Source organism: Bos mutus, chromosome 5 (assembly GCF_027580195.1).
Source record: "Bos mutus isolate GX-2022 chromosome 5, NWIPB_WYAK_1.1, whole genome shotgun sequence".
Lineage (NCBI taxonomy): Eukaryota > Metazoa > Chordata > Mammalia > Artiodactyla > Bovidae > Bos > Bos mutus.
This window is the reverse complement of record NC_091621.1, coordinates 16,798,337-16,821,707: the sequence shown is the minus strand read 5'-3', so window position 1 is coordinate 16,821,707 and position 23,371 is coordinate 16,798,337. Positions and strand designations below refer to the sequence as shown.

General features: G+C 42.7%; 1 protein-coding gene across 3 annotated transcripts; it reads right to left on the bottom strand.

Moving 5' to 3' along the window:
• ATP23 (ATP23 metallopeptidase and ATP synthase assembly factor homolog) lies at positions 1–22,996 on the bottom strand. 3 transcript variants are annotated; one of them, XM_070370510.1, is made up of 7 exons: positions 22,613–22,688; positions 17,039–17,084; positions 16,800–16,928; positions 16,237–16,318; positions 9,940–10,077; positions 2,236–2,319; positions 1–458 (listed from the first exon to the last, which is right to left on the bottom strand). In XM_070370510.1, the coding sequence occupies exons 5-7, from the start codon at positions 10,036–10,038 to the stop codon at positions 255–257; spliced, it is 387 nt and encodes a 128-aa protein (XP_070226611.1). In that variant the 5' UTR covers positions 10,039–10,077; positions 16,237–16,318; positions 16,800–16,928; positions 17,039–17,084; positions 22,613–22,688; the 3' UTR covers positions 1–254. The 3 variants fall into 3 exon arrangements, with proteins under 3 accessions (XP_070226611.1, XP_070226610.1, XP_070226612.1); XM_070370509.1 differs by lacking the exon at positions 16,800–16,928 and having other exon boundaries at positions 22,613–22,996; XM_070370511.1 differs by lacking the exons at positions 16,237–16,318; positions 16,800–16,928 and having other exon boundaries at positions 22,613–22,706.
• Positions 22,997–23,371: the final 375 nt, after the last annotated feature.

Sequence of the window (23,371 nt, the reverse complement as noted above, 5' to 3'; positions counted from 1 at the left end):
TTGTAGAAAATTTTAAATGAACAATTTATTTGCTTTATTTACCAACTGGTAAATAAAGATCCAAGCCGCAAAGATACAATGGTTGCCTTTGCGTTTAAGGCAATTTCATTTCTCACCACAGTTACTTTTTCTGATGTTAGAATCAGCATCTTCTGTGTCTTCCCTGTATTTAATTGATCGTTTATGTTTGTCCACTTAGGAACCATACTTTCTTCATGATCACTGAAGCTCTATAGTATAAAATATCATTTTCTTCATATATTTGAGTAGTATCGATCCCGGTTTTGAAAGTCTCTATGAGCATATCTTGCATAGGTCTTATTATGAGGGATCCTTCCAAAAGGTTCATGGTCATTGAAACAAGACTCAAAAACTTCATCAACAGCTTTCTGAGCTACTTCTTTGTTAATGTTCCTAACAGCCAGGATAGAACGAATGGCTCTGTCTCGCACACAAGTCTAAGGAGCAAGAAAGTATATAGCGTTAATGAAAATTTACTCATGAAATAGTAACACTTCACAAAAGGTCTGAACCACGGTCAAAATTAATTTTCTCTCATGTTATTTTATTCATTTCTATCAGTCCAAAAAATAAAGATGCAATTATGGAGCATGTTTAGCTCAATCTAAAATTATTTAGGTATAAGAAAGATCTCCTCTCCTCCCTTCTTCTTATCTTTCCCAATGATGATAAGTTCTAGGAAATGTCTGCTAAACAGTAACTCCCAATTTGAAAAATCATAAAAAAAAAGTCTATAAATAAGGTTCTGGTTGAATTTTTTTTAACTTGAATAAATCTGAAATATACTGCTGTGCCTCTCTCTCAATTTTTCATAGCTGACCATTGCTAGATAACTTTTCCTTTGACAGGGGCATCTCCCCTGAAGGCAACAGGAAACCACACACAAAATTTGAAGGTTTTCTAATTTTTCATGGGGGAAAAAAAAATCAAACAACTTTTTTCTTGGGCACACACTGTACAAAAGCTAGGCCTGTTCTCCCACTGCCTCCACCTATCTTCATCCTATTGCCCGCTGTATTCATCCACTGCTACTTCCAACCCAAAGTAAAAAGAGGAGAGATTTCTTTCAAAGACTCTCGGCCCCGGATCACATGCCTTATATGCATTAGCCTCTTGGGGATGTGCTGAGTGTACCCTGCTTCCGCTCTTTCCACTGAGAGCCAGAACACACGGCCCATTCAAATGCTGCCTGAGCTGACTTCACCAGAAGAGCAGGGATTGGAGGGCACAGATGCCATGTGGCTCAGGACAAGTCAGTGGCACATCACCAAGTGGACCTGACACAGGCTGAAAGCGTAACAGCCTTATCTGCTCAGTCACCCTTCCCAGGCCCCAGGTTTGCCTTCTGACTCCCATTCACTGAGTTCACAGTTTCTCTTAGTTCACTGTGACATTCCACCTTCCTCCCCAGAGCTGAGTTGAGTTACTCCACCAAGGACCTTCCTGTTGTTGTTCCAAGCCTGTCCTTTCTACATCTGGTTGAAACTGCTATCTTGATACCCATGTACGTCACATACTGGTCCAGCAACCTCTTCCCATAGAAAAGCTCTGACCAGCCTTTCTCCTCAGTGTGGACACAGAGCCCCTTGGTTGCTGTGGAAGAACTGCTCACATTCTTCACCAGTCCATCAGTTCTAAATTTCCTCTCCCGTGTCCATTTATCGGTGACCTTAAAAGCTTTCCAGCAGGACTGATCTGGCCTATAGTTTTCATTTTGTTTTGTGTACAAAATCTCTCAGCTCAGTTCTTCAGAATTAAGTCTGTGCCGATCCAAAGCTTTGCTGTCACATCACACAGCCTTTATAAAGGTGCATTAATACACACTGCGCTGAAATGCAGTCTCTGTTCTCACAGGTATTACTTTTTTGTCTCAAGAACAATGATAGTTTGAAAACAGAAGTCCAGGACTGTTAGAATAGAAGTAAGACAGGATGTGATTTCATTTCTATTCATTATCTACCCCCGTTCAAAATGATCCCATGCGAGATATCATAGCTCTTTTCACTGTGAAAATCTCCCAGTCACAGAGCTTCCCCATAATTATAAAAACATAACTGAATTCCCTCTGTTGGCTTAAGTGATATACATGTTGTATTCTGTTCAAATAATAGTTCTTTCACATTTCAAATACTAAATGTACTTCTCATTTTTCTATGCATTATTTCCACTCATAGCACTCTTGACAGTTAAGCGATTTCATATGTTAGTTTTTACCTGATGGTGTTGTTTTAATCCAAAATGCAACCTGAATATTTCATTTAAAAATGAGCAGTCTCCACTAAGGTTAGCAGCTCGAACCTGTCACAAAGACAGAAAGAAGACAAAAAGAAAGTAAGCATTTGTGCTCTACACCTTATATCAACTGATTTTTTTATTATAAAATAATATAAAATTGGCATATTTTTCTGAGGACAGAGTACCTGTAAGATTTTTTCAACGCTACTGACTTACGAAGTTCTTAAGAAAAAGAGCAAAGGGCTTCTCTGGTGGCTGAGTGCTAAAGAATCTGCTGCCAATACAGGAGACATGGGTTCGATCCCTTGTCCAAGAAGATCCCACATGCCATGGAGCAACTAATCCCATGCGCCGCAATTACTGAGCCTGTGCTCTAGAGTCCAGAAACCGTAACTACCAAGCCTTTGTGCCATAACTGCTGAGGCCCATGCTCTGCAACCAGAGAAGCCACCACGATGAGAAGCTGGTGCACCACAAGTAGAGTTTAGCCCCTGCTGGCTGCAGCTAGAGAAAAGACGGCATGGCAACGAAGATCCAGCACAACCAATAAATAAACAAATAATTACTGAATCCAGAAAAGCATTTAAAAAAAAAAAAAAAACAGACAACTATAAGCTATGCTACAAAACACCAAATATATGGGGGGAATCACCTATTCAAAAGGAATTTTCAAAATGTTTCTCTGGAGCCTTAATGACAGAACTAATTTCTTTTGGAACCAAAAGTCAGAGTTGGACTTCTGAGTTAAAGATTATGGTCTCTACAATCTTTACAGATACTCTGTTCTCACTTCTAGCAATGACCAAAAGGACTCAAGAAAGCGTTCTTCCAAAGACCTACAAACTGATTTTCAACATGCTCATAAAACAGAACAGTACCTAAGACACTCAGGCACACAAACCTCCCAGGCCTCCTAGCCCAAACCCCTGAAACTCTCCCATACCTTCCCTTAAACCCATGTAAGTTCATGACCTTCCTCCAAGGCCTCAATTGGCCTATGAAAAATTAATGGGTACAAGAATCAAGAACATTCCAAACTGGTCATGCTATGAATATGACCAGTTTGGAAGTTGGCCTGAAGTTAGCACATATTTTCTAATTTGCTGTATCTTTAAGGTAAGAAGCAGCTTTGTGTATGTACTCAGTCATGTTTTCTAACTCTTTGCAACCCCATGGACTGTAGTCCACCAGGCTCCTCTGTCCATGGAATTTTCCAGGCAAGAATACTGGAGTGGGTTGCCATTTCCTAATCTGAAAAGCAGCTTTAATATGTGAAATAGTTGTGGAACTACCCACATTCTATAGCCAGCCTGGCCACAATTTTGCTCATGCACTGCAATCAGATAGCCCACTTCCTGTTACTCCTATAATAACATAGCTTCATTCCTCTGAGGAGCTCAAAGCACTTAACACACTTTAACTAGCTAACAGGCATTCATTCTTGTAACACCCAAGAGAAAGAAATATTCAAAAGCTCAGGTTTCAGTCTTTTTTCCAAATCATATGAGTTATAATCAGATGCAGTGAGGCTGCTTATTAATTTCAAGGGAAAGAGAAAATAATCTAAGTTATGAAATATAAGCTTGAAATTTATATTAATTTTTTTTAGCTTCTCAGCACATTGCACTCTTCAATTAATGAAATGCAAGCATGAAATACAAATGTCTTTCTAGGAGCATATATGTATGTATTTCTGAAAGCAATCCAATCCACATAGGAAGGTAATAATAAATATCTTCCTATGTTGTATTTTTCATACTGTTCATGGGGTTCTCAAGGCAAGAACACTGAAGTGGTTTGCCATTCCCTTCTCCAGTGAACCATGTTTTGTCAGAACTCTCCACCTTGACCCATCCACCTTGGGTGGCCTAACACAGCATGGCTCATGGTTTCATTGAACTAGAGAAGGCTGTGGTCCATGTGATCAGTTTGATTAGTTTTCTGTGATTGTGGTTTTCATTCTGTCTGCCCCCTGATGGATAAGGATAAGAGGCTTATGGAAGCTTCCTGATGGGAGAGACTGACTGAGGGGGAAACTGGGTCTTGTTCTGATGGGCGGGGTCATGCTCAGCAAACCTTTAATCTAATTTTCTGTTGGTGGGCAGGGCTGTGTCCCCTCCCTGTTGTTTGACCTGAGGCCAAAACTATGGTGGAGGTAACGAAGATAATGGCGGCCTCCTCCAAAAGGTCCCCTGCACGCACTGCTGCACTAAGTGCTGCACTTGTACCAGGCAACCGCCAACCCACGCGTCCACCAGAGACTCCTGGACACTCATGGGCAAGTCTGGGTCAGTCTCTTGTGGGGTCACTGCTCCCTTCTCCTGGGTCCTGGTGCACACAAAGTTTTGTTTGTACCCTCCAAGAGTCCGTTTCCCCAGTCCTGTGTTAAGTTCTGGCGGCTCTATGATGGGATTAATGGCAACCTCCTCCAAGAGGGCTTATGCCATACCCCGGGCTGCTGCACCCAGAGCCCCCTGCTCCTGCAGCAGGCCACTGCTGCCCTGTACCTCCACAGGACACACTCAAACACCACAGGACACACTCAAACATTTAATATCATCTTGAAAGTGACAGTGAAGTTGCTTAGTCATGTCCGACTCTTTGTGACCCCACGGACTGTAGCCTGCCAGGTTCCTCTGTCCATGGGATTTTCCAGGCAAGAATACTGGAGTGGGTTGCCATTTCCTTCTCCAGGGGATCTTCCCAACCCAGGGATCAAACCCAGGTCTCCCGAATTGCAGGCAGACTCTTTACCGTCTGAGCCACCAGGGAATTCTATATAGCTACTAGCAGGCTGCAGATGAGAGAAAGGAAATGTCTCAAAACTCAGAGATTGGCACCAGGCCCCTCACCCACAACATGCATTTTGAGATAACACTGGCACAAAGTGAGTTCTCCCAGGCCATACAATGATTGACATGAATCTTGAAGAAAGGCAGGTTTCCAAGCAAAGACATGCAAACACTCAGGGGCTGGTCTGGTTCAGTCTCTGTGGAGTCTCCTGGTGTGCACAAGGTTTTGTTTGAGACCGCCAAGTGTCTCTGGCAGGTATGGGGTTTGATTCCTAATGCAATGTGGCCCCTCCTACCGTCTTGCTGGGGCTTCTCCTTTGCCCTTGGACATGGGGTATATTTTTTGGTGGGCATTCTCATGTCAACAGTTGTGCAGCAACGAGTTGTAATTCTGGAGTTCTCACAGAAGATGAGCACACATCCTTCTACTCCGCTATCAAAGATAGGCAAAGATAGGCAAAAAGATAGGACACTGGAAGATGAACTCCCCAGGTCGGCAGGTGCTCATATGCTACTAGAGAACAGTGGAGAAATAACTCCAGAAAGAATGAAGAGACAGAGCCAAAGAAAAACAACACCCAGTTGTGGATGTGACTGGTGATGGAAGTAAAGTCTAATGCTGTAAAGAACAATATTGCATAGGAACCTGGAATGTTAGGTCCATGAATCAAGGTAAATTGGAAGTAGTCAAACAGGAGACGGCAAGAGTGAACATTGACATTTTAGGAATCAGTGAACTAAAATGGACTGGAATGGGTGAATTTAACTCAGATGACCATTATATATACTACTGTGGGCAAGAATCCCTTAGAAGAAATGGAGTAGCCTTTACAGTCAACAAAAGAAATGCAGTATTTCGGTGCAATCTCAAAAACAACAGAATAATCTCTGTTCGTTTCCAAGGCAAACCATTCAATATCGCAGTAATCCAAGTCTATGCCCCAACCAGTAATGCCAAAAAAGCTGAAGTTGAACAGTTCTATGAAGACCTACAAGACCTTCTAGAACACACACCCCAAAACAATGTCCTTTTCATTATAGGGGACTGGAATGCACAAGTAGGAAGTCAAGAGATACTTGGAGTAACAGGCAAATTTGGCCTTGGAGTACAGAATGAAGTAGGGCAAAGGCTAATAGAGTTTTGCCAAGAGAACTACCCCCTTTTCCGACAACACAAGAGAAGACTCTACACATGGACATCACCAGATGGTCAACACCGAAATCAGACTGATTATATTCTTTGCAGCCAAAGATGGAGAAGCTCTATACAGTAAGCAAAAACAAGACCAGGAGCTGACTGTGGCTCAGATCATGAACTCCTTATTGCCAAATTCAGACTTAAATTGAAGAAAGTAGGAAAAACCACTAGACCATTCACGTATGACCTAAATCAAATACAGTGGAAGTGACAAATAGATTCAATGGATTGGATCTGATAGAGTATCTGAAGAACTGCGGACAGAAGTTTGTGACATTGTACAGGAGGCAGTGATCAAGACCATCCCCAAGAAAAAGAAATGCAAAAAGACAAAATGGTTGTCTGAGGAGGCCTTACAAATAGCTGAGAAAAGAAGAGAAGCTAAAGGCAAAGGAGAAAAGGAAAAATATACCCATTTGAATGCAGAGTTCCAAAGAATGGGAAGGAGAGATAAGAAAGACTTCCTCAGTGATCAATGCAAAGAAACAGAGGAAAACAATAGAATGGCAAAGACTAGAGACCTCTTCAAGAAAATTAGACATACCAAAGGAACATTTCATGCAAGATGGGCACAATAAAGGACTGAAATGGTGTGGACCTAACAGAAGCAGAAGATTTAACAAGTGGCAAGAATACACAGAAGAACTATACAAAAAAGATCTTCATGACCCAGATAACCATGATGTTGTGATCACTCACCTAGAGCCAGATATTCTGAAATGCAAAGTCAAGTGGGCCTAACGAAGCATCACTACGAACAAATCTAGTGGAGGTGATGGAATTCCAGTTGAGCTAGTTCAAATCCTATAAGATGATGCTGTGAAACTGCTGCACTCAATATGCCAGCAAATTTGGAAAACTCAGCAGTGGCCACAGGACTGGAAAAGGTCAGTTTTCATTCCAATCCCAAAGAAAGGCGATGCCAAAGAATGCTCAAACTACTACACAATTGCACTCATCTCACACACTAGCAAAGTAATGCTCAAAATCCTCCAACCCAGGCTTCAAAAGTACATGAACCGTGAACTTCCAGATGTTCAAGCTGGATTCAGAAAAGGCAGAGGAACCAGAGATCAAATTGCCAACATCCATTGGATCATAGAAAAAGCAAGAGAGTTCCAGAAAAACATCTACTTCTGCTTTACTGACTACGTCAAAACCTTTGACTGTGTAGATCACAACAAACTGTGGAAAATTCTTAAAGAGATTGGAATACCAGACCACCTGACCTGCCTCCTAAGACATCTGTTTGCAGATCAGGAAGCAACAGTTAGAACTGGACATGGAACAACAGACTGGTTCCAAATCGAGAAAGGAATACATCAAGCCTGTATATTGTCACCATGCTTATTTAACTTATATGCAGAGTACATCGTGTGAAATGCTGGGCTGGATGAAGCACCTGAAATCAAGATTGCCGTGAGAAATATCAGTAACCTCAGATATGCAGATGACACCACACTTATGGCAGAAAGCGAAGAAGAACTAAAGAGCCTCTGGATGAAAGTGAAAGAGGAGAGTGGAAAAGTTGGCTTAGAATTCAACATTCAGAAAACTAAGATCATGACCTCTGGTCACATCACTTCATGGCAAATACATGGGGCAACAATGGAAACAGTGACAGACTTTATTTTGAGGGGCTCCAAAATCACTACAGATGGTGACTGCAGCCATAAAATTAAAAGACACTTGCTCCTTGGAAGCTATGACTAACCTAGACAGCATATTAAAAAGCAGAGGCATTACTTTTGCCAACAAAAGGTCTGTCTAGTCAAAGCCATGGTTTTTCCAACAGTCATGTATGGATGTGAGAGTTGGACTATACAGAAAGCAGAGTGCCAAAGAATTGATGCTTTTGAACTGTGGTGTTGGAGAAGACTCTTGAGGGTCCCTTGGACTGCAGAGATCCAACCAGTCTATCATAAAGGAAATCAGTCCTGAATATTCATTCGAAGTACTGATGCTGAAGCTGAAGCTCCAATACTTTGGCCACCTGATGCGAAAAACTGACTCACTGGTAAAGACCCTGATACTGGGAAAGATTGAAGGTGGGAGGAGAAGGGGACGACAGAGAATGAAATGGTTGGATGGCATCACCAACTCAATGGACATGAGTTTAAGTAAGCTCCTGGAGTTGGTAATGGACAGGGAAGCCTGGCGTGCTGCAGTCCATGGGGTCACAAAGAATCGGACACAATTGATTGAACTGAACTGATGTTGCATTTTTGAAATGAACTGTTTTTTTCTACGGAAAGCTAGCAACTTTACCTGTGGAAGGCAGCACAGCAAACCCATCAAGAACCTTGATTGTAATCTTGCCTCTGCCACTTACTAACCATGGTATCTAAACAAATGCCTCACTTTTCACATAAATAAAATGGGAATAACAGTATCTACACCTCAAGGGATTGTTGTGAAGATTAAATAAGAACCCACAAACAGAACAGTGTTAGGCATACAGCCCTCAGTAAATGTTTATATCAATTTTATAAGAAATGTTTATTCCATAGGAAAAGATGTTTTTTTATATTTTTTATAATTAGTCATAGTCATATAATAGTCAAATCACTATTATTAGGATTTCAGTTCAGTTCAGTTCAGTTCAGTTGCTCAGTCATGCCCGACTCTTTGCGACCCCATGAATCGCAGCACGCCAGGCCTCCCTGTCCATCACCAACTACCGGAGTTCACTCAGACTCACATCCATCGAGTCAGTGATGCCATCCAGCCATCTTATCCTCTGTTGTCCCCTTCTCCTCCTGCCCCCAATCCCTCCCAGCATCAGAGTCTTTTCCAATGAGTCAACTCTTCGCATGAGGTGGCCAAAGTACTGGACTTTCAGCTTTAGCATCACTCCTTCCAAAGAAATCCCAGGGCTGATCTCCTTCAGAATGGACTGGTTGGATCTCCTTGCAGTCCAAGGGATTCTCAAGAGTCTTCTCCAACACCACAGTTTAAAAGCATCAATTCTTCAGTGCTCAGCTTTCTTCACAGTCCAACTCTCACATCCATACATGACCACAGGAAAAACCATAGCCTTGAATAGACGGACCTTTGTTGGCAAAGTAATGTCTCTGCTTTTGAATATGCTATCTAGGTTGCTCATAACTTTTCTTCCAAGGAGTAAGCGTCTTTTAATTTCATGGCTGCAGTCACCATCTGCAGTGATTTTGGAGCCCAGAAAAATAAAGTCTGACACTGTTTCCACTGTTTCCCCATCTACTTGTCATGAAGTGATGGGACCAGATGCCATGATCTTTGTTTTCTGAATGTTGAGTTTTAAGCCAACTTTTTCACTCTCCTCTTTCACCTTCATCAAGAGGCTTTTTAGTTCCTCTTCACTTTCTGCCATAAGGGTAGTATCATCTGCATATCTGAGATTACTGATATTTCTCCCAGCAATTTTGATTCCAGCTTGTGCTTCTTCCAGCACAGTGTTTCTCATGATGTACTCTGCATATAAGTTAAGTAAGCAGGGTGACAATATACAGCCTTGATGTACTCCTTTTCCTGTTAGGATTTAAAGGTTATATTTAAGACAAAAATTGTATTCAATAGTTAAAAATGGAAATCGAAGACCAACATGGAATTATAACAAGAAAACAAATATGTTTAAATAAATCATATTTGAATAAAGTGTTCAAACACACAATGTTCAGGGTGGGGGAAAGTATCTTCTACAATAAAACTTACCTCAGAGCAGGCCAAATGTCTGACATTGGTGAACCAATTGACGTGAGCACGACAATGATCGAACGCGTGAATGAGCTCGTGGGTGACCACTCTGTTCATGTGGGCCTGATTACGGATATTATTCTGACACAGAACAATCTAAGAGGCACCAAAATGAGAGAAGTTCAGTTATTTCTAAGAGCTACTCTCATTTCATAAGATTCCACCTTCACTCTCACCTGAGGGGGCTCACTGCATGGAAAGCCTCACTTATTCTTCTCTATCAAGCCCACACCCACCCCACCATCAAGGCCCAGTCTTCTCCATACATGCCAGGAAGCCTTCCCCAAGGGCTCTCCTCTCCTTGGACTGCACAGCACTTAGTTTAAGGACATTTATTCACATACCATCCTCGCTGGGTGGACTGCACCACTGTCTTGGACTCTTAATAATATTTAACCATGGACGGTGGAATGAGGCAGAGATTCAAATTCCAGCCCCACTCCTTACTAAGTCAGTGACCTTGGGCAAGTTTCTTAAGCTTTATGTGCCTCAGTTTCCTCAACTATTAAAAGGAGATGACTTACATTACCTACCTCATAAAACTGTGAGAATTAAATGAGAATATATGTAAAATGCTTATCAAGTTTCTGAATGAGCAATGAATCAACAATGCATGACCACACAGTCCCATTCTACTAGAATTGCCAGGAAAAGTCCTCAGAAAGACCTTCAGAAAGAAGTGCAAAAAGCCAACAGCACACTGAACAGGAGGACCCTATAAGAATAACAAAGACATGAGGGGTCCTAATAATAATAGTTTCTACTTACTGCGTACTTACTATGTGCCAGACACTGGGACATGTCCCAGGTATTTTATATACATTCATTCAGCATTCAGTTTATTCAACTAATATTTATCAAGACCTATTAGATTTACAGTCTACAAATGGAGATAGAAATTAATCAAATATTTACCAAAATGCTTGAGCACATGCAATAACAGCTGTTATGAGTACATACAATGGAGTACCAGACCTGATCTGCAGAGTTGGGAAGTGGTTCTCTGCAGAAGGAATGTTAAAACTGGGATCTAATGGATGGATGAACAGGAGTTAAATTGGAGGAGAGGGGAAGGGAGCATTTCAGAGACAGAATAATACACGCAAAGGCTAGGGGGAGGGTCGAAGGACAAGAATGTTTGAGAAGGTGAAGGTAGGCCTATAGGACTGAAGCACAAAGTTGGAGGTGGTAGGCATGAGGTAGGGCTGGTGAGGTCATCAGGGCCAAGTCACTCTTTATCCTGACAGCAATGGGAAGTCACTGACAGGGAACAGTGAAACAGGGGGTGTTTTATTTTGCTTTCATCCTTTTGACCACAGTTGGAAAAACAGGCGTAAGATGATCCAAACTGGATGCAGAGAGACTAACTGAATGAGAATAAAGTATTCTAGGCAACAGATAATAGTGCCCGAGCTAGGGTGGTGGAAGCCTAAAAGGTATTTAGGAGGTAGATTGCACAAAATGTGGTGCTGGATAGAAAAGGAGAAGGGAATCAGAGGTATCAACGATGACCCCTAAAGTTCTAGCTTGGGTAATAGGATGGATGGTGGTACCATTCACTGATATATGCAAAACTAAAAGACCAGGTTGGGTGGAGATGGAGGATGGTAAAAATCATCAGTTTGGATTTGGACATGTAAGGTCTGAGATGCCTTTAAAACTTGCAAGTGTAGGTGTGCAGTGAACACTTGGCTCTACAGATGTGGAGTTCAAGACAGAGTTCTGACCTAGCAAAACAAATAAGATCACCTTGGCAGAGTGCCAGAAAGAAAAGAAGGGGCTGTAACACTCTGGATTAAGGGACCTCAACATTTAAGGGCTGGTACAGAAAGCTGAGCTACCAAAAGAGCAACTGCAGGAGTGCTGCATACCGGAAACCATGGCAAGAAAAGTGGCATTAGCTGTTCAAGTCAAGTGAATGCATGAGATATGAGCCAGCAATCCACTCTAGGCAGAGACCCTATAATAACTCCTGCCTGTGTGCTTCAGGAGAGAAAGTGAGGAATTCACAGCAGCATTGCTTATAACAATACAGCTGGAAATGACATTAGAGAGAGTAAACTCTACTACAGACATCAAATCAGTTCAGTTCAGTCGCTCAGTCGTGTCCGACTCTTTGCGACCCCATGAATCGCAGCACGCCAGGCCTCCCTGTCCATCACCAGCTCCCGGAGTTCACTGAGACTCACGTCCATCGAGTCAGTGATGCCATCCAGCCATCTCATCTTCTGTCATCCCCTTCTCCTCTTGCCCCCAATCCCTCCCAGCATCAGGGTCTTTTCCAATGAGTCAACTCTTTGCATGAGGTGGCCAAAGTACTGGAGTTTCAGCTTTAGCATCATTCCCTCCAAAGAAATCCCAGGGCTGATCTCCTTCAGAATGGACTGGTTGGATCTCCTTGCAGTCCAAGGGACTCTCAAGAGTCTTCTCCAACACCACAGTTCAAAAGCATCAATTCTTCGGCACTCAGCCTTCTTCACAGTCCAACTCTCACATCCATACATGACCACTGGAAAAACCATAGCCTTGACTAGATGAACCTTTGTTGGCAAAGTAATGTCTCTGCTTTTGAATATGCTATCTAGGTTGCTCATAACTTTCCTTCCAAGGAGTAAGCGTCTTTTAATTTCATGGCTGCAGTCCCATCTGCAGTGATTTTGGAGCCCAGAAAAATAAAGTCTGACACTGTTTCCACTGCTCCCCCATCTATTTCCTATGAAGTGATGGGACAGGATGCCATGATCTTCGTTTTCTGAATGTTGAGCTTTACGCCAACTTTTTCACTCTCCACTTTCACTTTCATCAAGAGGCTTTTTAGTTCCTCTTCACTTTCTGCCATAAGGGTGGTGTCATCTGCATATCTGAGGTTATTGATATTTCTCCCGGCAATCTTGATTCCAGTTTGTGTTTCTTCCAGTCCAGCGTTTCTCATGATGTACTCTGCATAGAAGTTAAATAAACAGGGTGACAATATACAGCCTTGACGTACTCCTAACTGTTGCTTCCTGACCTGCATACAAATTTCTCAAGAGGCAGATCAGGTGGTCTGGTATTCCCATCTCTTTCAGAATTTTCCAGTTTATTGTGATCCACACAGTCAAACGCTTTGGCATAGTCAATAAAGCAGAAATAGATGCTTTTCTGGAACTCTCTTGCTTTTTCCATGATCCAGCGGATGTTGGCAATTTGATCTCTGGTTTCTCTGCCTTTTCTAAAACCAGCTTGAACATCAGGAAGTTCACGGTTCACATATTGCTGAAGCCTGGCTTGGAGAATTTTGAGCATTACTTTACTAGTGTGTGAGATGAGTGCAATTGTGCAGTAGTTTGAGCATTCTTTGGCATTGCCTTTCTTTGGGATTGGAATGAAAACTGACCTTTTCCAGTCCTGTGGCCACTGCTGAGTTTTCCAAATTTGCTGGCATATTGAGTGCAGCACTTTCACAGCATCATCTTTCAGGATTTGGAATAACTCAACTGGAATTCTATCACCTCCACTAGCTTTGTTAATAGTGATGCTTTCTAAGGCCCACTTGACTTCACATTCCAGGATGTCTGGCTCTAGGTCAGTGATCACACCATTGTGATTATCTGGGTCGTGAAGATCTTTTTTGTACAGTTCTTCTGTGTATTCTTGCCATCTCTTCTTAATACCTTCTGCTTCTGTTAGGTCCATACCATTTCTGTCCTTTATTGAGCCCATCTTTGCATGAAATGTTTCTTTGGTATCTCGGATTTTCTTGAAGAGATCTCTAGTCTTTCCCATTCTGTTGTTTTCCTCTATTTCTTTGCACTGATCGCTGAAGAAGGCTTTCTTATCTCTTCTTGCTATTCTTTGGAACTCTGCATTCAGATGTTTATATCTTTCCTTTTCTCCTTTGCTTTTCGCTTCTCTTCTTTTCACAGCTATTTGTAAAGCCCCCCAGACAGCCATTTTGCCTTTTTGCATTTCTTTTCCATGGCGATGGTCTTGATCCCTGTCTCCTGTACAATGTCACGAACTTCATTCCATAGTTCATCAGGCACTCTATCTATCAGATCTAGGCCCTTAAATCTATTTCTCACTTCCACTGTATAATCATAAGGGATTTGATTTGGAATAATATACACAACAGTGACACTAAATAAACCAGGGATGCATACAAGACAGAAGAATCTCACAATGTTGTACAGAAGAATTAAGTTACAGAGGACTATATCCTGTATAATTCCATAAAATGACAGGGTATTACATATGACCCCAAGTATATATAAAGCTTAAAAGCAGGCAACAAAGGACTTTCCTGGTGGTCCGGTGGCTAAGACTCCACGCTCCCAGTGCAGGGGTCCGGGGTTTGATCCATGTTCAGGGAACTAGATCCCACATTCCACAGCCAAAGGTTTTATGTGCTGTGACTAAAGACCCCACATTTTGCAATGAAGATGAAAGATCTCACTTACCACAACTAAGACCTGGTGCAGCCAAATAAATAAATTTTTTTTAAACTTTTTTAAAAGCAGGCAACTACACAACACAATGTTTGACTATATACATAGATGTTAAAACCATTCAGACAAGCAGGGAATGATTATTACAAAAGTCAAAAATAAGGAAGGGGGGCTATGATCCAAGAAGGGACACACAGGCTTCTAAAGTCCCAGCAGGGTTTTATTTCTCAAATCTGTGTGGCAGTTATACAGATGTTAATTTTATTATTATGACTTAAAGCATACATATAGGTTTGTTATTCTTCTGTATGAATGAGTTACTTCACAACAAAAATTTTAATTAAAAAGAAAAAGAGTTCCCAACTGTGTATAACACTGCTGAGAAATAAGATGAAGATTCAAAAGGTGTACTCTATTTAACCCCAAAAGGGAATGAACTCACCAGGACCCACCTGGAGAGCTATAGGTGTTACAGTTATCAATTTACAAATGAGGAAAGGATAAGAAAACTGTAGTACATATACACAATGGAATACTACTCAGCCATTAAAAAGAATGCATTTGAATGAGTTCTAAAGAGGTGGATGAAACTGGAGTCTATTATACAGCGTGAAGTAAGTCAGAAAGAAAAACACCAATACAGTATACTGATGCATATATATGGAATTTAGAAAGACGGTAACAATGACCCTATATGCGAGACAACAAAAGACACACAGATGTAAAGAACAGTCTTTTGGACTCTGTGGGAGAAGGTGAGGGTGGGATGATTTGAAAGAATAGCATTGAAACATGTATATTATCATATGTGAAACAGATCGCCAGCCCAGGTTCGATGCATGATATAGGGTGCTCAGGGCTGGTGCACTGGGATGACCCTGAGGGATTGGGATGCGGAGGGAGGTGGGAGGGGGGTTCAGGATGGGGAACACATGTACACCCATGGCTGATTCAAGTCAGTGTATGGCAAAAACCACTACAGTACTGTAAAGTAATTAGCCTCCAATTAAAATAAATTAATTAATTTTTTTAATTTACAAATGAGGAAACTGAGAATAAAATAAATAACTTGCCCAAGCCCCACAGCTAATAAGCAGGGGAATAAGGATTTGAACTCAAAGTCTATCTGACTCCAAAACTCAGACACCTCACCCCTCTGTTATGTTGCTCTTTCCATGATCTCCCTGCAACAGCTATAAATAACCAAAATACACATAACGTCCCCTAGCAGGAAACAATTAAATGTAGTTAAGTGTGTTATATACTCATGATGGAATCAGTGACATACAACACTTATATTTACCCTCATCACATGACATATCCATCTACCACCTCGAGACTCTGTCAGAACCCCCCACTGACTTAAAACTAGCATGTTGACTTGAGTGTACTTTACAAGAGAAATCTCATTTAATTCTCATAACCGTTCTGTGAGATAAATACAATCACTACCCATATATTACAGATGAGAAAACTCACTCTCCTTATCAAAAATTCTCAAAGATGCATCATTTCCCACTGTGTAAAGATGAAACTCTTTATCCTGACATTCAAAGCCTCCCACCATATAGCAGCTGAACTGCACAACATCCCCAATGGTAACCACACCCACCTCCAAGAATTTAACCTGCCTCAAATTCTATCATTGTCTGCATTCATGTCTTGTCTCCCCTGTGAGATGTGAGGACCTTAAGGGTCAGAATCGTCATTAACTCATTTTTTTTCAATCCTGCACAAAGTCTACCAAGTAGAATGCCTGGCATGTGGAAGGCACTCAGCAAACATGAGGAGAACTGGAGGAAAGAAAACAACTGGGTAAAACGCCTACCTGAGACACTGAAGAGTCAAAACCTCCACTGACATTTCCATTACAATCTTCACAAGAAAAGTGTCTGTCTTTGTTAACAGCACTAGAAGGCAAGAATGGATTAAAGAGACCACATCCAGAAGCAGTGTCCATGGGGCACAGCCGTGGGCCAGGAGACCCGGATCACCCACATCTCCACCACTGCCACACAGGACACCTCGGGAAAGCACCTGAACACCTTCAGCACTTAGTTCTCTCGTCTGTAAAATAAGGAAACTGTCTTTGCAAAATCGATCCCAGTTCAAATGCTAGGCCGTGAGTCCATAAAGCATTGGCTCGACTAATGAAGACCACATTGGAAATATGCTGGGGTTTCTGCCCTCGGGCCAGAATGTTAAGAAGGGGAGCTCAGAAGTCACTTTTTCTGATCCCCTCAAAGTTGAACAACACCCGGAAGGCTACTGCATGCATAACAAACTGAGACTTCGTCTCTATTAAGGATAATGCTGAGACTGGCATAGTGAAAAAACCAGGTTTGGTAATTAGTTACGATAAAGATTTTTAGTATTGTCTTTACTAAATACCTGAGGTGAATGGTGGAGCCAGAGATGTGGAGTTAGGGCAGAAGAGGTCCGGAGAGAACAAGGCCTGCCTGGAGAGAATGCGGCCAACCACCACCAGCACCACCTACCATATGGAAAGGGCTTTGTGGCCTGAAGTGAAAAATCCGAAGTAGTTCCAGTTTGTGGGGGATGGGGGAGAAAGGAGTGGTTTGTTTTCAGCAGTCAGAATATAGAGGAGTACTTTAAAAAGATTTACTTACCAACCTGAATGCTTCATGGCATCAAGTAGAAGTTTGACATATGGATCTAGAAAGATATTGATTCAATTACATATGGTAACTGGAAAAAAACAGCAGCAATTAAATTATCCAAATATTATAAAAGAAAAAAATACCTCTCAAATCTTAGTGAAGTAATACTAATATCTAATTTTAAGTAACACTAATCAGTAATTAGTAATAATTTAAGTAATATTAATATCTTAAAATTGATTAAAAATAAATACAAAAAGATAAGCTTAAATTAACATAACAGCAGGTCTTTAATGAAATGAAACACTCACAGAAATACCAAAATGTTCCATCAAACATCTTAGATAATATCAAATGTTTCTCAGTTAAATGCTCAAACACAATGTGTTAAAATATATACCAAAAGACATGTACAAAATATACCAACATGACTGTGGTCATAGCCACAGAAATGAACAGCAGCACAGTATCCAGATTAGAGGAAGGCAGTAAGTGGCCCCACTGTGGTCTGCCCTCATCTGTACACAGCATCCCATTCTGAGTACCACACTCTAAACAGGGCCTGCCAACCAAAGCTGTTCCACAGGGGAAGGTGACTGGAATAGTTCAGGGCTTTGTTCCACAGGAAGCAAGAAAGGGATTTGTAGATTTGGAAAGGAGAAAGAAGATATACAGATGGCCAACAGGCACATGCAAAGAGGTTCAACATCTCTAGCTATTAAAGAAATGCAAATCAAAACTACAATGAGATATCACCTCACACCAGTCCGAATGGTTATCATCAAAAAATCCACAAACAACAAATGGTGGAGAGGGTGTGGAGAAAAGGGAACCCTCCTACACCGTTGATGGGAATGTAAATTGCTACAGCTGCCATGGAGAACAGTACAGACGTTCCCTAAAAACCTAAAAATCGAGCTACCACATGACCCGGCAATCCCACTCCAGGGCACACATCTGGAGAAAACCATGTTCCAAAAGGATTCATGTATCCCAATGTTCATTGTAGCACTGTTTACAAGAGCCAAGACATGGAAGCAACCTAAACGTCCATTGAAAAAGGAACGGATAAAGAAGATGTGGTACATATAGACAGTGGAATATTACTCGGCCACTAAAAAGAATGAAATAATGCCATTTGCAGCAACATGGATGGACCTAGAGAGTGTCATACTGAGTAAAGGAAGTTAGAGAAGGAGAAATACCATATGACATCCCTTATATATAGAATCTAAAAAGAAACGATACAGATGAACTTACAAAACAGAAAGAGACTCACAGACAGAAAACAAACTTATGGTTGTGGGGCAGAGTCGGGGTGTGGGAAGGGATAGTTAGGGACTTTGGGAAGGTCATGTACACACTGCTGTATTTAAAATAGATAACCAACAGAAACCTATTGTAGAGTACATGGAACTCTGCTCACTGTTACTTGCCAGCTTCGGTGGGAGGGGAGTTTGGAGGAGAATGCATACATGTATATGTATGGCTGAGTCCCTACGCTGTCCACCTGAAATTACCACAACATTGTTAATAGGTTATACCTCAATACAAAATAAAAAGATTAAAGTTAAAAAAAAAAAAAGATTTAACTAAGGCCACAATAATTTCAAGTATCTGAAGGGGTGTCATGTGGGAATAGATTCTGCCAACATTTCTTCAGAGAGCAGAACAAGGACCAAAGGGCAGAAGTTACATGGAGCACATTTCAACTCGGCATGAGAAAAGGTTTTTCCAACAATTACAGCAGTCGATACAAGGGCCTGGTAGCCTCAAAGGGCTTCAAAGATAACCTGTTCCAACAGAGCTCTAAAACACTCTGGTCAATTGATGGCACAGAGGTTTCTGGTCAGTGATGGGGGTGAAAAGGCCTAGACAACTCCAGAGCCCCCCACCACCGCTTCTAAAGAATCTATGAGCCTGTTAAAATTACAGGAAAATATAAGGAACCCAAGTGCCTCTAACATCAACTTTTCACATAGATGTCCTGTCTGAGAATATAAATGCACAGCAAATTACATGACGTAAGCAAAAAAAAAAAAAAGATATTAAGGTTTTCAAATGCTGAAAGCAAAAAACAGGTAAGTAAAAGTATTGTTGGATGAGAAATTTAGGTACTGGTTACTGCTTTTCTAACCTGACCCCTCTTAAAGAGTGTTAACAGTAAAACAATTATTATTAATAAATTCTACTTAGTGTATATCAAGTATCAGGCACCATACTAAGTGCAGTATTACTGAAGCACCTGAGAGTTTTACAGAACTGAAATGGGTTCAAAAGTCCAGTGTCCTCTTTAAAAAAAAAAAAAAAAATTGCTGGGAGCACATTGGTTTGGTTCTTCAAAGAAGGACCTACAGTATTTAGAATGGATGTGCTTTGGAGAAAAATAAAACAAATGTCTCCCTTGAGGCCTGATCTCTTTCATCACACCCATCCCAGGGATAGGATTTTAAAGCTGCAGGTTGATGCTTTAATACACTAACAGGTTCTCCAGCAGCTTTCCCCTTGGAAGGGTGAAGCAGGTTAATTCCTACTGGGACTCAAGTTCAGCACCTGGCCCTTCTCACTTCCTATCTCAACTCCTGCTCCACTTTTTGGCTCTTCCACTGTAAAAAACAGCTACAGTTTCTTTATTCAGCTCCTGATACACTGGCTCTTTAAACTTATAAAACCTATTCCTCACAACAACCCCAAAAGAGGTACTTTCACCCCTTCCCAACTCCCTTTTCCTTTCCCTGATAAAGACAGACAGGATCAGAGAGTTAAATCACTCTTCCATATGTAACAGGAAAGGGATCAAAATTTAAACCCACTTCTAAATCTGCAGCCCATGTCCTTTTCACTGCATTCCACTTTGGAACATTTTAAAGGCAGGGTCCCAACTACTCTCTGTATTTGCCCAAAGCAGAATCTAGGAGGCATTTGATACATATTTGCAAAGTAAACACAATGTCATCATTCCCCTCTACTCCCCTTTCTCCTCCCCTGATTCCTGGAGATGCAGGTAATCTCAAGAAGGATGGAAAACTCACTGAGTGGTTGACTTTTGAACTGTCACTGGCCAGCCATAAAACAGTAGTCTTGTTTTGGGACAAACAAGTTTGTCTTTGATTCTCTTAATGTATCTAAAGTAAACTCGGGAAGTCTCAGTTCAGTTCAGTCGCTCAGTCGTGTCCGACTCTTTGCGACCCCATGAATTGCAGCACGCCAGGCCTCCCAGTCCATCACCAACTCCCGGAGTTCACTCAGACTCACATCCATCGAGTCAGTGATGCCATCCAGCCATCTCATCCTCTGTCGTCCCCTTCTCCTCCTGCCCCCAATCCCTCCCAGCATCAGGGTCTTTTCCAATGAGTCAACTCTTTGCATGAAGTGGCCAAAGTATTGGAGTTTCAGCTTTAGCATCATTCCCGCCAAAGAAATCCCAGAGCTGATCTCCTTCAGAATGGACTGGTTGGATCTCCTTGCAGTCCAAGGGACTCTCAAGAGTCTTCTCCAACACCACAGTTTAAAAGCATCAATTCTTCGGCACTCAGCCTTCTTCACAGTCCAACTCTCACATCCATACATGACCACTGGAAAAACCATAGCCTTGACTAGATGGACCTTTGTTGGCAAAGTAATGTCTCTGCTTTTGAATATGCTATCTAGGTTGCTCATAACTTTTCTTCCAAGGAGTAAGCATCTTTTAATTTCATGGCTGCAGTCACCATCTGCAGTAATTTTAGAGCCCAAAAAAATAAAGTCTGACACTGTTTCCCCTGTTTCCCCATCTATTTCCCATGAAGTTATGGGACCAGATGCCATGATCTTCGTTTTCTGAATGTTGAGCTTTAAGCCAACTTTTTCACTCTCCACTTTCACTTTCATCAAGAGGCTTTTTAGTTCCTCTTCACTTTCTGCCATAAGGGTGGTGTCATCTGCATATCTGAGGTTATTGATATTTCTCCCGCAATCTTGATTCCAGCTTGTGCTTCTTCCAGCCCAGCGTTTCTCATGATGTACTCTGCATAGAAGTTAAATAAGCAGAGTGACAATATACAGCCTTGACGTACTCCTTTTCCTATTTGGAACCAGTCTGTTGTTCCATGTCCAGTTCTAACTGTTGCTTCCTGACCTGCATATAGGTTTCTCAAGAGGCAGATCAGGTGGTCTGCTATTCCCATCTCTTTCAGAATTTTCCACAGTTTATTGTGACCCACACAGTCAAAGGCTTTGGCATAGTCAATAAAGCAGAAGTCTAGGGCCTTGTAAAAAAGTTAAGAATCTCTAGTGCAATGTCCCTGGATTTAGAAACTGGTCAGCAGATGGTGTCCCTATGTAACCCACAGCAATGGTTCTTAACCTTTTCAGGTTCATGGGCATCTCAGAACATCATGGGGCTATGAACTCTCTCCCCAGAAAAATGCCCTTAGGAGCATACAAACAGGAGTTTCGTAGTACATATCAGAAGTTTCCACATTCTGAAGCCCATCCGTGTATGAAGATTAAGAACCCCTTTCAACAAAGAGTAGGACTGCAAAACTGTCTTTGCACTGCCAGCAGCAGTGAGCCAGGACAAAACAGGGCAGGACACAACCCTTAGAGAATGACAGAGCTGTGTGGACATGACATAAAATGGTTAGAACCAATTAGGCCCAAGACAGCAGAAGATCCAACTTTCAGTAGATCTTGAGCCTTATTATATACTCATTTTAATTTATCAGCATGCTAAATGACACATCGCACAGCAGTTCCAAGGCTAACCATAAAAGGCCAAACAGTGGGCTCTGGCCCCAATCCTGGAAATCCCCACCCTGTCTCCAAAAGAGTTGGAATAATCCTCCCACTCATTAGCCTATGAAATTATCTAGCCCATAAAAACTAACCAGCCCATATATCCAGGCCACCCTCACCACCTAAGACAGACCACCTTCTGTCTATGGTACACGGATCTCCCAGGGCCTCCCTTCTGAGACAGCCCACACTGTCTATGCAGTTTGTATCTCTCTCAATAAATCTACTTCTTACCTATCATTTTGCCTCCTGCTCAACTCCTACTGCAGTGAGACATAAAGAACCTGAACTTCCTGAGACCAGGTGTGCGATTGCATTTAAAAGACAGTAGGTTCCGGTCCCAGCCTGCAGGGCTTAAGTCCCAATCTGAGTTTTAGCTGGGTTCAAATCCCATCTGAGTTGCGCGGTTTCAGCAAGTATGCTTTAATTAACGTAGCTCTTTAAAACTCTGCTTCACCTGGACTCTCCAGTCCCCATATTAATGCACAATTTACCTATGAAATGAGAGGATCTGTCAGAGTGTCACGGAAAGGGCTAACTCCTAACCCGACTCCTCATTCACGCCACAAGCAAACAGTCCTGAAGAGGGCCTCAGCGCCTTCTCTGATCGAAACTGAGGCTCAGCCCCCCACACCCACCCCACGATGCCAAATCTGCCTTAACTCTGCCCCTGGGGCCAGAACCCGGCCCCGCCACACCTGAGCCGAACCCGGAGCCCCCTAGCGGAGGGGTGCGGAGGCCCCTCCCTGCCCGCCCGGTCTCAGACCCCACCCTGCAGACGCCCAGCCCCCGGGTCAAGGCTCCTACTTGTGGCCAACGTCTTTAAGAGCATAAGCTGGCACTTCTGGTTGTTGGTGAAGAAACTGGAGAGGAACCCTTGCTGTGGCTTCCCCTGAGCCAGCCGCTCGGAGAAGACTTGGCACCCGACGTGTTGCTGCTGCAGCTGCTCCCCTGCCACGGAGCCCGGCTCGCGCTCATCCGGAGCTTCTGCCATGCCGCCCACGGACTTTGCCGCGGCTTCTTCCTCCCGCTTCGGGCGACGGAGGGCGAGAGAGGGAAAGGTAACCTCCCTCCCACCGCCCAGGCCCTCCTCTGCCAGGTCGAACCGGCGCCAGCCCGGCCGCCGTCTCTGGGCGGGGCCAAGGACGTTCAGTGGCTGGGGTCTGCAACCAGGGACACAGACGGAGTGCCGGGCTAGAAGCGCGGGGCGGGGCGACGGTAACGGGGCGGGGCGGCGAGTGCTGGGCGGGGCGATGGTTCCTGGGCAGGCCTAGAGGGGCGGGGCCAGGCGCCAGCTGGCTGAGCAGGCCTGTACCCTCGTAGAATGCAGCCGGCCTGTTGTGGGCTTCGCCGCTGTTCGTCGGCGTGCTTGTGCGATCCTCACAAGCCTTGTTCCGCAGCCTCGCTTTCTCGTGCACACTCCTTCCTTACCTCCTGACCAGTGCTGGCCATTAAATACCCTTCTCCCCGTGAAGGTTTTTGCCATTTTCCGACTTCCTGCTTTGTCCACCAGCAGGCTAACTGCAGTCTCTGGTCCACCTCTCTCTTGACGCCCCAAGCCATATT

Bases quoted from the DNA above. Each gene is read 5' to 3' on its own strand.
- ATP23 (XM_070370509.1), bottom strand. From the start codon at position 22,799: ATGGCAGAAGCTCCGGATGAGCGCGAGCCGGGCTCCGTGGCAGGGGAG. The intron at 17,085-22,612 runs GTAGGAGCCTTG...ATATCTTTCTAG, and splicing joins CTTAAAGACGTTGGCCACAA to ATCCATATGTCAAACTTCTA. The intron at 459-2,235 runs GTAAAAACTAAC...CTTGCTCCTTAG, and splicing joins GATTAAAACAACACCATCAG to ACTTGTGTGCGAGACAGAGC.